Genomic DNA, 15,437 nt, shown 5'->3' with positions numbered 1-15,437 from the left:
TGCCAACAAGGCAACATACTCCAGGGTTCCAGACTAACATGTTCCATTGGTGACACCAGACCATGATTTGGTCGCACCAATTTATTTATTTTTGCTGCGTCATACAGTAGAAAATAATCATCTTATGTAATTCAGTGCTTTATTAACCTCTATGGGCTAGGTGGGACGCTTGCGTCCCACCTACTCAACAGCCAGTGTAATCCCGTGGCGCGATATTCAAATACCTCAAAAATGCAAAAACTTCAATTTTTCAAACATATGACTATTTTACACCATTTTAAAGACAAGACTCTCGTTAATCTAACCACACTGTCCGATTTCAAAAAGGCTTTACAACGAAAGCAAAACATTAGATTATGTCAGCAGAGTACCCAGCCAGAAATAATCAGACACCCATTTTTCAAGCTAGCATATAATGTCACATAAACCCAAACCACAGCTAAATGCAGCACTAACCTTTGATGATCTTCATCAGATGACAACCCTAGGACATTATGTTATACAATACATGCATGTTTTGTTCAATCAAATTCATATTTATATCAAAAAACAGCTTTTTACATTAGCATGTGACTAGCATTCCGACCGAACACTGCCGGTGAATTTACTAAATTACTCACGATAAACGTTCACAAAAAACATAATTATTTTAAGAATTATAGATACAGAACTCCTCTATGCACTCGATATGTCCGATTTTAAAATAGCTTTTCGGTGAAAGCACATTTTGCAATATTCTCAGTAGATAGCCCGGCATCACAGGGCTAGCTATTTAGACACCCAGCAAGTTTAGCACTCACCAAAGTCAGATTTACTATAAGAAGAATGTTATTACCTTTGCTGTTCTTCGTCAGAATGCACTCCCAGGACTTCTACTTCAATAACAAATGTTGGTTTGGTCCCAAATAATCCATTGTTATATCCAAATAGCGGCGTTTTGTTCATACGCACTATCCGAAAGGGTAAATAAGGGTGACGAGCATGGCGCATTTCGTGACAAAAAAATATTCCATTACCGTACTTCGAAGCATGTCAATCGCTGTTTAAAATCAATTTTTATGCAATTTTTCTCGTAAAAAAGCGATAATATTCAGACCGGGAAAGCGTGTACACATACAAAGAGAGAGAAAATAAAAACATCTCGTGCACGAGCCTGAGTCTCAGAGTACTCTGACCAGCCACTATCCAAACGCGCTAATGTGTTTCAGCCTGGGGCTGCCTCGATATCATTCAGCTTTTTCCCGGGCTCTGAGAGCCTATGGGAGCCGTAGGAAGTGTCACGTTACAGCAAAGATCCTCAGTCTTCAATAAAAAGAGCCAAGATGAACAACAACTTGTCAGACCGGCCACTTCCTGTTCAGAATCTTCTCAGGTTTTTGCCTGCCATATGAGTTCTGTTATACTCACAGACACCATTCAAACAGTTTTAGAAACTTTAGGGTGTTTTCTATCCAAAGCCAATAATTATATCCATATTCTAGTTACTGGGCAGGAGTAGTAACCAGATTAAATCGGGTACGTTTTTTATCCGGCCGTGTCAATACTGCCCCCTAGCCCTAACAGGTTAAAAACTGTGTATTCAATAAATACGGGGTTTCGTCTAACATGTGGAATGCATGATTCAAGATATTTTTAAGTGCAACCTAATTCAGTGATTGTCATGAATTTTGGGTTGACAATTAGGCTATTTTGTTATATTTTACTGTTGAAATGCAGTATGTAGAAATCTCTCCACCATTTGCTGTTTGCTAAAATTCTAAGTTTATATAACAAAACAAGCAAGTATATTGTACCATCTAAAACGCTGTGAAACATATTTTCCATAACCCTAAATATTGTATTTCCGTCTGTTTTGAAGCTGGTGTACAAAACTGAAAGTAAAAGATGCAAAAACAAAACTTAAGAACGGGAAGCATAGAAATAGGGCACGTAGAACAGATCTACCGCTTCCTAGACTTTGCTTTCAATGAGAATGACAGATCTGTAACATACATTTCTATGTGAATTTGGTCAGGTCGCTCAAAAAAGTTACACATTTTGTAGCTTTAAAATAGGATACTGAGAATGGGGACGAAATCCAGACAATAAAACTGAATTCAACGATATTCAAAAAATATATTGAACTTATTATGGAATCAAACTAAATGCATTCAAAATTAATTATTTTGCCCAAGTTTATCATAAGACATGAACAGAATGCATCAAGTGATTGGTATTTCCTGCAACTTTCTGAAGAGCCAATGAGAATTCCCCATCTGTATGTGTGGTGCGGGCGTCTACCACTTTGTGTCGCCGTTAGCGATGATGCTAATGAATGATCTTCTGGTAGATGGGAAGCCATTCATAAACCTTCTCAGTTAAACGTTAACTACAACATAGCCTGTGCTTACATAGCAAAACGATATCATGATTACTTGTATCAATCCAGGGGGTGTTTGTTTTGCTAACTCTAGCATCACGTGTGCTACAAAAACACCTCTTCCAGGTGCACACTGGAATGAAAGGGTAACCACACCCACCCCAAGAAAATGTTGTGTATTTTTTCTCCCAGACCTGAAGTGTTCTCCTGATGTGGTTTATGCTGTTGTGGACTTAGAACATCCAATTGAGTTGTTTTTCTATTGAAAAGTTTGATTTTGAGATCGAACACCTTTTAAAAAAAAAAGAGAGAGGTACACCACCCTGTTCACAAAAATGGTTCACTCCTACAGACAGTGAGTCTGTAGTAGCAGGCAGACAGGCTTTGAGGCATTCAGTTACTGTTCGATTGAACGTTAGAATGGGCAAAACAAGTGACCGAAGTGACTTTGAGCGTGGTATGATTGTCAGGTGCCAGGCTGGCCATAACCAGTATCTCAGAAATGGCCAGCATCCTGGGCTTTTCACACACGATAGGATCTAAGGTTTACCGAGAATCTTGCAACAACAACAAAATATCCAGTCACATGCAGTCCTGTGGGTGAAAACAGCTTGTTGATGATAGCGGTCCAAGCAGAATGGCTAGAATTGTGCAGCTAACAGACGGGCCACAAACAGGCAAATAACAGCCAGTACAACATCTCGGAACGCACAACTCGTTGGTCCTTGTCACGGATGGGCTTAGTGGGTCTATTATTTAATTTTCAACAGGATAATGACCCAGAACACACCTCCCAGGCTGTGTTAGGGCTATTTGACCGAGAAGGAGAGTGATGGAGTGCTGCATCAGATGATCTGGCCTCCACAGTCACCAGACCTCAAACCAATTGAGATGGTTTGGGATGAGTTGGACTGCAGAGTGAAGGAAAAGCAGCCAACAAGTGCTCCCACATTGACTGATTGAATCATGGAAAGACGAGGCTACTGGACACACAAGTCAAACTTGTGTTCTTTCCGTTATTAAATCTGTAATCTGTGATGTGATCATCTCCAGACTGTCCTCTTCTCATCCCTCCTCCTTCCTCCAGACTGTCCTCTTCTCCTCCTTCCTCCACACTGTCCTCCACACTGTCCTCTTCTCATCCCTCCTCCACACTGTCCTCTTCTCATCCCTCCTCCTTCCTCCACACTGTCCTCTTCTCATCCCTCCTCCTTCCTCCACACTGTCCTCTTCTCATCCCTCCTCCTTCCTCCACACTGTCCTCTTCTCCTCCGTCCTCCACACTGTCCTCTTCTCATCCCTCCTCCTTCCTCTACACTGTCCTCTTCTCATCCCTCCTCCTTCCTCCACACTGTCCTCTTCTCATCCCTCCTCCTTCCTCCACACTGTCCTCTTCTCATCCCTCCTCCGTCCTCCACACTGTCCTCTTCTCATCCCTCCTCCTTCCTCTGTTCTTTTCCAGGCAACCAGACAAGCTGGTAGTGGTGTGGACTCGCAGGAGCCGACGGAAATCCTCCAAGGTGTGTGGTGTGTGTGGCGCGTGTGGCGTGTGTGGTGTTTGTACTGTTAGTTTTGTCTCGGTAGCACTTTAAGCTGTTTAGTTGGACTTGGTCGTAGGAAGTAGGAAGCAGGCTAAATCACTGTGGAGATGTATAGTCTACAGCTTTCTATAATATTTATTCAGTTTACCTGTTGGTCTGCACCTTGGCAACCGTTTGGGTCTCTACCCTTCATGGGTTTTTATCTGTGTAAATGTTTGTTATATTTAGTGATTTTAAAGTCTATATATTGTGTTTTCGGTCTCCCTCTGTCTCTCTCTTAATTCAATTAAAATGGCTTTATTGACATGGGTAACATATGTTAACATTGCCAAAGCAAGTGAAAGAGATAATAAACGAAATAGAAATGTACAGTAAACATTACACTCACAAAATATTATGGCTATATACAATGTTGTAAAAATAGTTAAAATAGAATAGGTTAAATAAATAAACACTCTCACTCTCTCCCCAGGCTCACAGTTGGCAGCCAGGCATCAAGAACCCCTACCGAGGAGTGGTGGCGTGGCCTGTACCAGAAAACGTAGAAATCACTGTCACACTCTTCAAGGTAACGTGTGTGTGTGTGTGTGTGTGTGTGTGTGTGTGTGTGTGTGTGTGTGTGTGTGTGTGGGGAGACTGTTCCTTCAACATGCTGATCTCTTGCTGACAGGCTAGCCTGGTGTTGAAGCAAAAAGGTACAAATCTAATCTGTCACAGCTCACGCAGTAGTCAGGGTCTGTATTCATGTTGTGTAATACGTAGTAGTCAGGGTCTGTATTCATGTTGTGTAACACGTAGTGGTCAGGGCCTGTATTCATGTTGTGTAACACGCAGTACTCAGGGCCTGTATTCATGTTGTGTAACACGCAGTGGTCAGGGCCTGTATTCATGTTGTGTAACACGCAGTGGTCAGGGCCTGTATTCATGTTGTGTAACACGCAGTGGTCAGGGCCTGTATTCATGTTGTGTAACACGCAGTAGTCAGGGCCTGTATTCATGTTGTGTAACACGCAGTAGTCAGGGCCTGTATTCATGTTGTAACACGCAGTAGTCAGGGCCTGTATTAATGTTGTGTAACACGCAGTAGTCAGGGCCTGGATTCATGTTGTGTAACACGCAGTACTCAGGGCCTGTATTCATGTTGTGTAACACGTAGTAGTCAGGGCCTGTATTCATGTTGTGTAACACGCAGTAGTCAGGGCCTGTATTCATGTTGTGTAACACGTAATAGTCAGGGCCTGTATTCATGTTGTGTAACACGCAGTAGTCAGGGCCTGTATTCATGTTGTGTAACACGTAGTAGTCAGGGCCTGTATTCATGTTGTGTAACACGTAGTATTCAGGGCCTGTATTCATATTGTGTAACACGTAGTAGTCAGGGCCTGTATTCATGTTGTGTAACACGTAGTAGTCAGGGCCTGTATTCAGAAGGTTCTGTAACACGCAGTAGTCAGGGCCTGTATTCAGAAGGTTGTGTAACACGTAGTAGTCAGGACCTGTATTCATGTTGTGTAACACGTAGTACTCAGGGCCTGTATTCATGTTGTGTAACACGTAGTAGTCAGGGTCTGTATTCATAAGGTTGTGTAACACGTAGTGGTCAGGGCCTGTATTCATAAGGTTGTGTAACACGTAGTAGTCAGGGCCTGTATTCATAAGGTTGTGTAACACGTAGTGGTCAGGGCCTGTGTTCATGTTGTGTAACACGCAGTAGTCAGGGTCTGTATTCATAAGGTTGTGTAACACGTAGTAGTCAGGGCCTGTATTCATGTTGTGTAACACGCAGTGGTCAGGGCCTGTATTCATGTTGTGTAACACGCAGTGGTCAGGGCCTGTATTCATGTTGTGTAACACGCAGTAGTCAGGGCCTGTATTCATGTTGTGTAACACGTAGTAGTCAGGGCCTGTATTCATGTTGTGTAACACGCAGTAGTCAGGGCCTGTATTCATGTTGTGTAACACGCAGTAGTCAGGGCCTGTATTGATGTTGTGTAACACGCAGTACTCAGGGCCTGTATTCATGTTGTGTAACACACAGTAGTCAGGGCCTGTATTCATGTTGTGTAACACGTAATAGTCAGGGCCTGTATTCATGTTGTGTAATACCTAATAGTCAGGGCCTGTATTCATGTTGTGTAACACGCAGTAGTCAGGGCCTGTATTCATGTTGTGTAACACGCAGTAGTCAGGGCCTGTATTCATGTTGTGTAACACGCAGTAGTCAGGGCCTGTATTCATGTTGTGTAACACGCAGTAGTCAGGGCCTGTATTCATGTTGTGTAACACGCAGTGGTCAGGGCCTGTATTCATATTGTGTAACACGCAGTAGTCAGGGCCTGTATTCATGTTGTGTAACACGTAGTACTCAGGGCCTGTATGCATGTTGTGTAACACGTAGTAGTCAGGGTCTGTATTCATAAGGTTGTGTAACACGTAGTGGTCAGGGCCTGTGTTCATGTTGTGTAACACGCAGTAGTCAGGGTCTGTATTCATAAGGTTGTGTAACACGTAGTAGTCAGGGCCTGTATTCATGTTGTGTAACACGTAATAGTCAGGGCCTGTATTCATGTTGTGTAACACGCAGTAGTCAGGGCCTGTATTCATGTTGTGTAACACGGAGTAGTCAGGGCCTGTATTCATGTTGTGTAACACGCAGTAGTCAGGGCCTGTATTCATGTTGTGTAACACGCAGTGGTCAGGGCCTGTATTCATGTTGTGTAACACGCAGTAGTCAGGGCCTGTATTCATGTTGTGTAACACGCAGTAGTCAGGGCCTGTATTCATGTTGTGTAACACGCAGTAGTCAGGGCCTGTATTCATGTTGTGTAACACGTAGTAGTCAGGGCCTGTATACATGTTGTGTAACACGTAGTAGTCAGGGCCTGTATTCATGTTGTGTAACACGCAGTAGTCAGGACCTGTATTCAGAAGGTTGTGTAACACGCAGTAATCGGGGCCTGTATTCATGTTGTTTAACACGCAGTAGTCGGGGCCTGTATTCATGTTGTGTAACAAGCAGTAGTCAGGGCCTGTATTCATGTTGTGTAACACGTAGTAGTCAGGGCCTGTATTCATGTTGTGTAACACGTAGTAGTCAGGGCCTGTATTCATGTTGTGTAACACGCAGTAGTCAGGGCCTGTATTCAGAAGGTTGTGTAACACGTAGTAGTCAGGACCTGTATTCATAAGGTTGTGTAACACACGGTAGTCAGGGCCTGTATTCATGTTGTGTAACACGTAGTAGTCAGGGCCTGTATTCATGTTGTGTAACACGTAGTAGTCAGGGCCTGTATTCATGTTGTGTAACACGTAGTAGTCAGGGCCTGTCTTCATGTTGTGTAACACGCAGTAGTCAGCGCCTGTATTCATGTTGTGTAACACGCAGTAGTCAGGGCCTGTATTCATGTTGTGTAACACGCAGTAGTCAGGGCCTGTATTCATGTTGTGTAACACGCAGTAGTCAGGGCCTGTATTCATGTTGTGTAACACGCAGTAGTCAGGGCCTGTATTCAGGTTGTGTAACACGTAGTGGTCAGGGCCTGTATTTATGTTGTGTAACACGCAGTGGTCAGGGCCTGTATTCATGTTGTGTAACACGCAGTGGTCAGGGCCTGTATTCATGTTGTGTAACACGCAGTAGTCAGGGCCTGTATTCATGTTGTGTAACACGCAGTAGTCAGGGCCTGTATTCATGTTGTGTAACACGCAGTAGTCAGGGCCTGTATTGATGTTGTGTAACACGCAGTACTCAGGGCCTGTATTCATGTTGTGTAACACACAGTAGTCAGGGCCTGTATTCATGTTGTGTAACACGTAATAGTCAGGGCCTGTATTCATGTTGTGTAATACGTAATAGTCAGGGCCTGTATTCATGTTGTGTAACACGCAGTAGTCAGGGCCTGTATTCATGTTGTGTAACACGCAGTAGTCAGGGCCTGTATTCATGTTGTGTAACACGCAGTAGTCAGGGCCTGTATTCATGTTGTGTAACACGCAGTAGTCAGGGCCTGTATTCATGTTGTGTAACACGCAGTGGTCAGGGCCTGTATTCATGTTGTGTAACACGCAGTAGTCAGGGCCTGTATTCATGTTGTGTAACACGTAGTACTCAGGGCCTGTATGCATGTTGTGTAACACGTAGTAGTCATGGTCTGTATTCATAAGGTTGTGTAACACGTAGTAGTCAGGGCCTGTATTCATAAGGTTGTGTAACACGTAGTGGTCAGGGCCTGTGTTCATGTTGTGTAACACGCAGTAGTCAGGGTCTGTATTCATAAGGTTGTGTAACACGTAGTAGTCAGGGCCTGTATTCATGTTGTGTAACACGTAATAGTCAGGGCCTGTATTCATGTTGTGTAACACGCAGTAGTCAGGGCCTGTATTCATGTTGTGTAACACGGAGTAGTCAGGGCCTGTATTCATGTTGTGTAACACGCAGTAGTCAGGGCCTGTATTCATGTTGTGTAACACGCAGTAGTCAGGGCCTGTATTCATGTTGTGTAACACGCAGTAGTCAGGGCCTGTATTCATGTTGTGTAACACGCAGTAGTCAGGGCCTGTATTCATGTTGTGTAACACGTAGTAGTCAGGGCCTGTATACATGTTGTGTAATACGTAGTAGTCAGGGCCTGTATTCATGTTGTGTAACACGCAGTAGTCAGGACCTGTATTCATGTTGTGTAACACGTAGTAGTCAGGGCCTGTATTCATGTTGTGTAACACGCAGTAGTCAGGGCCTGTATTCAGAAGGTTGTGTAACACGTAGTAGTCAGGACCTGTATTCATAAGGTTGTGTAACACGTAGTAGTCAGGGCCTGTATTCATAAGGTTGTGTAACACACGGTAGTCAGGGCCTGTATTCATAAGGTTGTGTAACACACGGTAGTCAGGGCCTGTATTCATGTTGTGTAACACGCAGTAGTCAGGGCCTGTATTCATGTTGTGTAACACGCAGTAGTCAGGGCCTGTATTCAGGTTGTGTAACCCGTAGTAGTCAGGGCCTGTATTCAGGTTGTGTAACACGTAGTAGTCAGGGCCTGTATTCAGGTTGTGTAACACGTAGTAGTCAGGGCTTGTATTCATGTTGTGTAACACGCAGTAGTCAGGGCCTGTATTCATGTTGATTAACACGCAGTAGTCAGGGCCTGTATTCATGTTGATTAACACGCAGTAGTCAGGGCCTGTATTCATAAGGTTGTGTAAATTTGCAGTAGTCAGGGCCTGTATTCATGTTGTGTAACACGTAGTAGTCAGGGCCTGTATACATGTTGTGTAACACGTAGTAGTCAGGGCCTGTATTCATGTTGTGTAACACGCAGTAGTCAGGACCTGTATTCAGAAGGTTGTGTAACACGCAGTAGTCGGGGCCTGTATTCATGTTGTTTAACATGCAGTACTCAGGGCCTGTATTCATGTTGTGTAACACGCAGTAGTCAGGGCCTGTATTCATGTTGTGTAACACGTAGTAGTCAGGGGCTGTATTCATAAGGTTGTGTAACACATAGTAGTCAGGGCCTGTATTCATGTTGTGTAACACGTAGTAGTCAGGGCCTGTATTCATGTTGTGTAACACGTAGTAGTCAGGGCCTGTATTCATGTTGTGTAACACGCAGTAGTCAGGGCCTGTATTCATGTTGTGTAACACGCAGTAGTCAGGGCCTGTATTCATAAGGTTGTGTAACACGTAGTAGTCAGGACCTGTATTCATAAGTTTGTGTAACACGTAGTAGTCAGGGCCTGTATTCATAAGGTTGTGTAACACACGGTAGTCAGGGCCTGTATTCATGTTGTGTAACACGTAGTAGTCAGGGACTGTATTCATGTTGTGTAACACGTAGTAGTCAGGGCCTGTATTCATGTTGTGTAACACGTAGTAGTCAGGGCCTGTCTTCATGTTGTGTAACACGCAGTAGTCAGCGCCTGTATTCATGTTGTGTAACACGCAGTAGTCAGGGCCTGTATTCATGTTGTGTAACACGCAGTAGTCAGGGCCTGTATTGATGTTGTGTAACACGCAGTAGTCAGGGCCTGTATTCAGGTTGTGTAACACGTAGTAGTCAGGGCCTGTATTCAGGTTGTGTAACACGTAGTAGTCAGGGCCTGTATTCAGGTTGTGTAACACGTAGTAGTCAGGGCCTGTATTCAGGTTGTGTAACACGTAGTAGTCAGGGCTTGTATTCATGTTGTGTAACACGCAGTAGTCAGGGCCTGTATTCATGTTGATTAACACGCAGTAGTCAGGGCCTGTATTCATAAGGTTGTGTAACACGCAGTAGTCAGGGCCTGTATTCATGTTGTGTAACACGTAGTAGTCAGTGCCTGTATACATGTTGTGTAACACGTAGTAGTCAGGGCCTGTATTCATGTTGTGTAACACGCAGTAGTCAGGACCTGTATTCAGAAGGTTGTGTAACATTCAGTAGTCGGGGCCTGTATTCATGTTGTTTAACATGCAGTACTCAGGGCCTTTATTCATGTTGTGTAACACGCAGTAGTCAGGGCCTGTATTCATGTTGTGTAACACGTAGTAGTCAGGGGCTGTATTCATAAGGTTGTGTAACACGCAGTAGTCAGGGCCTGTATTCAGAAGGTTGTGTAACACGTAGTAGTCAGGACCTGTATTCATAAGGTTGTGTAACACGTAGTAGTCAGGGCCTGTATTCATAAGGTTGTGTAACACACGGTAGTCAGGGCCTGTATTCATGTTGTGTAACACGTAGTAGTCAGGGCCTGTATTCATGTTGTGTAACACGTAGTAGTCAGGGCCTGTATTCATGTTGTGTAACACGTAGTAGTCAGGGCCTGTCTTCATGTTGTGTAACACGCAGTAGTCAGCGCCTGTATTCATGTTGTGTAACACGCAGTGGTCAGGGCCTGTATTCATGTTGTGTAACACGCAGTAGTCAGGGCCTGTATTCATGTTGTGTAACACGCAGTAGTCAGGGCCTGTATTCATGTTGTAACACGCAGTAGTCAGGGCCTGTATTAATGTTGTGTAACACGCAGTAGTCAGGGCCTGGATTCATGTTGTGTAACACGCAGTACTCAGGGCCTGTATTCATGTTGTGTAACACGTAGTAGTCAGGGCCTGTATTCATGTTGTGTAACACGCAGTAGTCAGGGCCTGTATTCATGTTGTGTAACACGTAATAGTCAGGGCCTGTATTCATGTTGTGTAACACGCAGTAGTCAGGGCCTGTATTCATGTTGTGTAACACGTAGTAGTCAGGGCCTGTATTCATGTTGTGTAACACGTAGTATTCAGGGCCTGTATTCATATTGTGTAACACGTAGTAGTCAGGGCCTGTATTCATGTTGTGTAACACACAGTAGTCAGGGCCTGTATTCATGTTGTGTAACACGTAATAGTCAGGGCCTGTATTCATGTTGTGTAATACGTAATAGTCAGGGCCTGTATTCATGTTGTGTAACACGCAGTAGTCAGGGCCTGTATTCATGTTGTGTAACACGCAGTAGTCAGGGCCTGTATTCATGTTGTGTAACACGCAGTAGTCAGGGCCTGTATTCATGTTGTGTAACACGCAGTAGTCAGGGCCTGTATTCATGTTGTGTAACACGCAGTGGTCAGGGCCTGTATTCATGTTGTGTAACACGCAGTAGTCAGGGCCTGTATTCATGTTGTGTAACACGTAGTACTCAGGGCCTGTATGCATGTTGTGTAACACGTAGTAGTCAGGGTCTGTATTCATAAGGTTGTGTAACACGTAGTAGTCAGGGCCTGTATTCATAAGGTTGTGTAACACGTAGTGGTCAGGGCCTGTGTTCATGTTGTGTAACACGCAGTAGTCAGGGTCTGTATTCATAAGGTTGTGTAACACGTAGTAGTCAGGGCCTGTATTCATGTTGTGTAACACGTAATAGTCAGGGCCTGTATTCATGTTGTGTAACACGCAGTAGTCAGGGCCTGTATTCATGTTGTGTAACACGGAGTAGTCAGGGCCTGTATTCATGTTGTGTAACACGCAGTAGTCAGGGCCTGTATTCATGTTGTGTAACACGCAGTAGTCAGGGCCTGTATTCATGTTGTGTAACACGCAGTAGTCAGGGCCTGTATTCATGTTGTGTAACACGCAGTAGTCAGGGCCTGTATTCATGTTGTGTAACATGTAGTAGTCAGGGCCTGTATACATGTTGTGTAATACGTAGTAGTCAGGGCCTGTATTCATGTTGTGTAACACGCAGTAGTCAGGACCTGTATTCATGTTGTGTAACACGTAGTAGTCAGGGCCTGTATTCATGTTGTGTAACACGCAGTAGTCAGGGCCTGTATTCAGAAGGTTGTGTAACACGTAGTAGTCAGGACCTGTATTCATAAGGTTGTGTAACACGTAGTAGTCAGGGCCTGTATTCATAAGGTTGTGTAACACACGGTAGTCAGGGCCTGTATTCATAAGGTTGTGTAACACACGGTAGTCAGGGCCTGTATTCATGTTGTGTAACACGTAGTAGTCAGGGCCTGTATTCATGTTGTGTAACACGTAGTAGTCAGGGCCTGTATTCATGTTGTGTAACACGTAGTAGTCAGGGCCTGTCTTCATGTTGTGTAACACGCAGTAGTCAGCGCCTGTATTCATGTTGTGTAACACGCAGTAGTCAGGGCCTGTATTCATGTTGTGTAACACGCAGTAGTCAGGGCCTGTATTCATGTTGTGTAACACGCAGTAGTCAGGGCCTGTATTCATGTTGTGTAACACGCAGTAGTCAGGGCCTGTATTCAGGTTGTGTAACCCGTAGTAGTCAGGGCCTGTATTCAGGTTGTGTAACACGTAGTAGTCAGGGCCTGTATTCAGGTTGTGTAACACGTAGTAGTCAGGGCTTGTATTCATGTTGTGTAACACGCAGTAGTCAGGGCCTGTATTCATGTTGATTAACACGCAGTAGTCAGGGCCTGTATTCATGTTGATTAACACGCAGTAGTCAGGGCCTGTATTCATAAGGTTGTGTAAATTTGCAGTAGTCAGGGCCTGTATTCATGTTGTGTAACACGTAGTAGTCAGGGCCTGTATACATGTTGTGTAACACGTAGTAGTCAGGGCCTGTATTCATGTTGTGTAACACGCAGTAGTCAGGACCTGTATTCAGAAGGTTGTGTAACACGCAGTAGTCGGGGCCTGTATTCATGTTGTTTAACATGCAGTACTCAGGGCCTGTATTCATGTTGTGTAACACGCAGTAGTCAGGGCCTGTATTCATGTTGTGTAACACGTAGTAGTCAGGGGCTGTATTCATAAGGTTGTGTAACACATAGTAGTCAGGGCCTGTATTCATGTTGTGTAACACGTAGTAGTCAGGGCCTGTATTCATGTTGTGTAACACGTAGTAGTCAGGGCCTGTATTCATGTTGTGTAACACGCAGTAGTCAGGGCCTGTATTCATGTTGTGTAACACGCAGTAGTCAGGGCCTGTATTCATAAGGTTGTGTAACACGTAGTAGTCAGGACCTGTATTCATAAGTTTGTGTAACACGTAGTAGTCAGGGCCTGTATTCATAAGGTTGTGTAACACACGGTAGTCAGGGCCTGTATTCATGTTGTGTAACACGTAGTAGTCAGGGCCTGTATTCATGTTGTGTAACACGTAGTAGTCAGGGCCTGTATTCATGTTGTGTAACACGTAGTAGTCAGGGCCTGTCTTCATGTTGTGTAACACGCAGTAGTCAGCGCCTGTATTCATGTTGTGTAACACGCAGTAGTCAGGGCCTGTATTCATGTTGTGTAACACGCAGTAGTCAGGGCCTGTATTGATGTTGTGTAACACGCAGTAGTCAGGGCCTGTATTCAGGTTGTGTAACACGTAGTAGTCAGGGCCTGTATTCAGGTTGTGTAACACGTAGTAGTCAGGGCCTGTATTCAGGTTGTGTAACACGTAGTAGTCAGGGCCTGTATTCAGGTTGTGTAACACGTAGTAGTCAGGGCTTGTATTCATGTTGTGTAACACGCAGTAGTCAGGGCCTGTATTCATGTTGATTAACACGCAGTAGTCAGGGCCTGTATTCATAAGGTTGTGTAACACGCAGTAGTCAGGGCCTGTATTCATGTTGTGTAACACGTAGTAGTCAGTGCCTGTATACATGTTGTGTAACACGTAGTAGTCAGGGCCTGTATTCATGTTGTGTAACACGCAGTAGTCAGGACCTGTATTCAGAAGGTTGTGTAACATTCAGTAGTCGGGGCCTGTATTCATGTTGTTTAACATGCAGTACTCAGGGCCTTTATTCATGTTGTGTAACACGCAGTAGTCAGGGCCTGTATTCATGTTGTGTAACACGTAGTAGTCAGGGGCTGTATTCATAAGGTTGTGTAACACGTAGTAGTCAGGGCCTGTATTCATGTTGTGTAACACGCAGTAGTCAGGGCCTGTATTCAGAAGGTTGTGTAACACGTAGTAGTCAGGACCTGTATTCATAAGGTTGTGTAACACGTAGTAGTCAGGGCCTGTATTCATAAGGTTGTGTAACACACGGTAGTCAGGGCCTGTATTCATGTTGTGTAACACGTAGTAGTCAGGGCCTGTATTCATGTTGTGTAACACGTAGTAGTCAGGGCCTGTATTCATGTTGTGTAACACGTAGTAGTCAGGGCCTGTCTTCATGTTGTGTAACACGCAGTAGTCAGCGCCTGTATTCATGTTGTGTAACACGCAGTGGTCAGGGCCTGTATTCATGTTGTGTAACACGCAGTAGTCAGGGCCTGTATTCATGTTGTGTAACACGCAGTAGTCAGGGCCTGTATTCATGTTGTAACACGCAGTAGTCAGGGCCTGTATTAATGTTGTGTAACACGCAGTAGTCAGGGCCTGGATTAATGTTGTGTAACACGCAGTACTCAGGGCCTGTATTCATGTTGTGTAACACGTAGTAGTCAGGGCCTGTATTCATGTTGTGTAACACGCAGTAGTCAGGGCCTGTATTCATGTTGTGTAACACGTAATAGTCAGGGCCTGTATTCATGTTGTGTAACACGCAGTAGTCAGGGCCTGTATTCATGTTGTGTAACACGTAGTAGTCAGGGCCTGTATTCATGTTGTGTAACACGTAGTATTCAGGGCCTGTATTCATATTGTGTAACACGTAGTAGTCAGGGCCTGTATTCATGTTGTGTAACACGTAGTAGTCAGGGCCTGTATTCAGAAGGTTCTGTAACACGCAGTAGTCAGGGCCTGTATTCAGAAGGTTGTGTAACACGTAGTAGTCAGGACCTGTATTCATGTTGTGTAACACGTAGTACTCAGGGCCTGTATTCATGTTGTGTAACACGTAGTAGTCAGGGTCTGTATTCATAAGGTTGTGTAACACGTAGTGGTCAGGGCCTGTATTCATAAGGTTGTGTAACACGTAGTAGTCAGGGCCTGTATTCATAAGGTTGTGTAACACGTAGTGGTCAGGGCCTGTGTTCATGTTGTGTAACACGCAGTAGTCAGGGTCTGTATTCATAAGGTTGTGTAACACGTAGTAGTCAGGGCCTGTATTCATGTTGTGTAACACGCAGTGGTCAGGGCCTGTATTCATGTTGTGTAAC

The 15,437-nt window shown here is 44.4% G+C and overlaps 1 protein-coding gene across 5 annotated transcripts in view; it reads left to right on the top strand.

Annotated features, from left to right (window-relative positions):
• Positions 1-15,437, top strand: part of ehbp1 (EH domain binding protein 1) — a 477,797-nt gene that overhangs the window by 12,983 nt on the left and 449,377 nt on the right. For all 5 annotated transcript variants that reach the window (XM_082964936.1, XM_082964937.1, XM_082964939.1 and 2 more), the window contains exons 3-4: positions 3,822-3,879; positions 4,373-4,468. In XM_082964936.1, coding sequence (XP_082821062.1) covers positions 3,822-3,879; positions 4,373-4,468 — 154 coding nt within the window. The remainder of the gene's footprint in view (positions 1-3,821; positions 3,880-4,372; positions 4,469-15,437) is intronic.

The sequence above is a fragment of the Salmo salar genome, chromosome 18, assembly GCF_965601325.2.
Source record: "Salmo salar chromosome 18, fSalSal1, whole genome shotgun sequence".
Classification (NCBI taxonomy): Eukaryota; Metazoa; Chordata; class Actinopteri; order Salmoniformes; family Salmonidae; genus Salmo; species Salmo salar.
The sequence above is the reverse complement of the archived record's forward strand: the minus strand, read 5'-3'. Positions and strand labels throughout refer to the sequence as shown.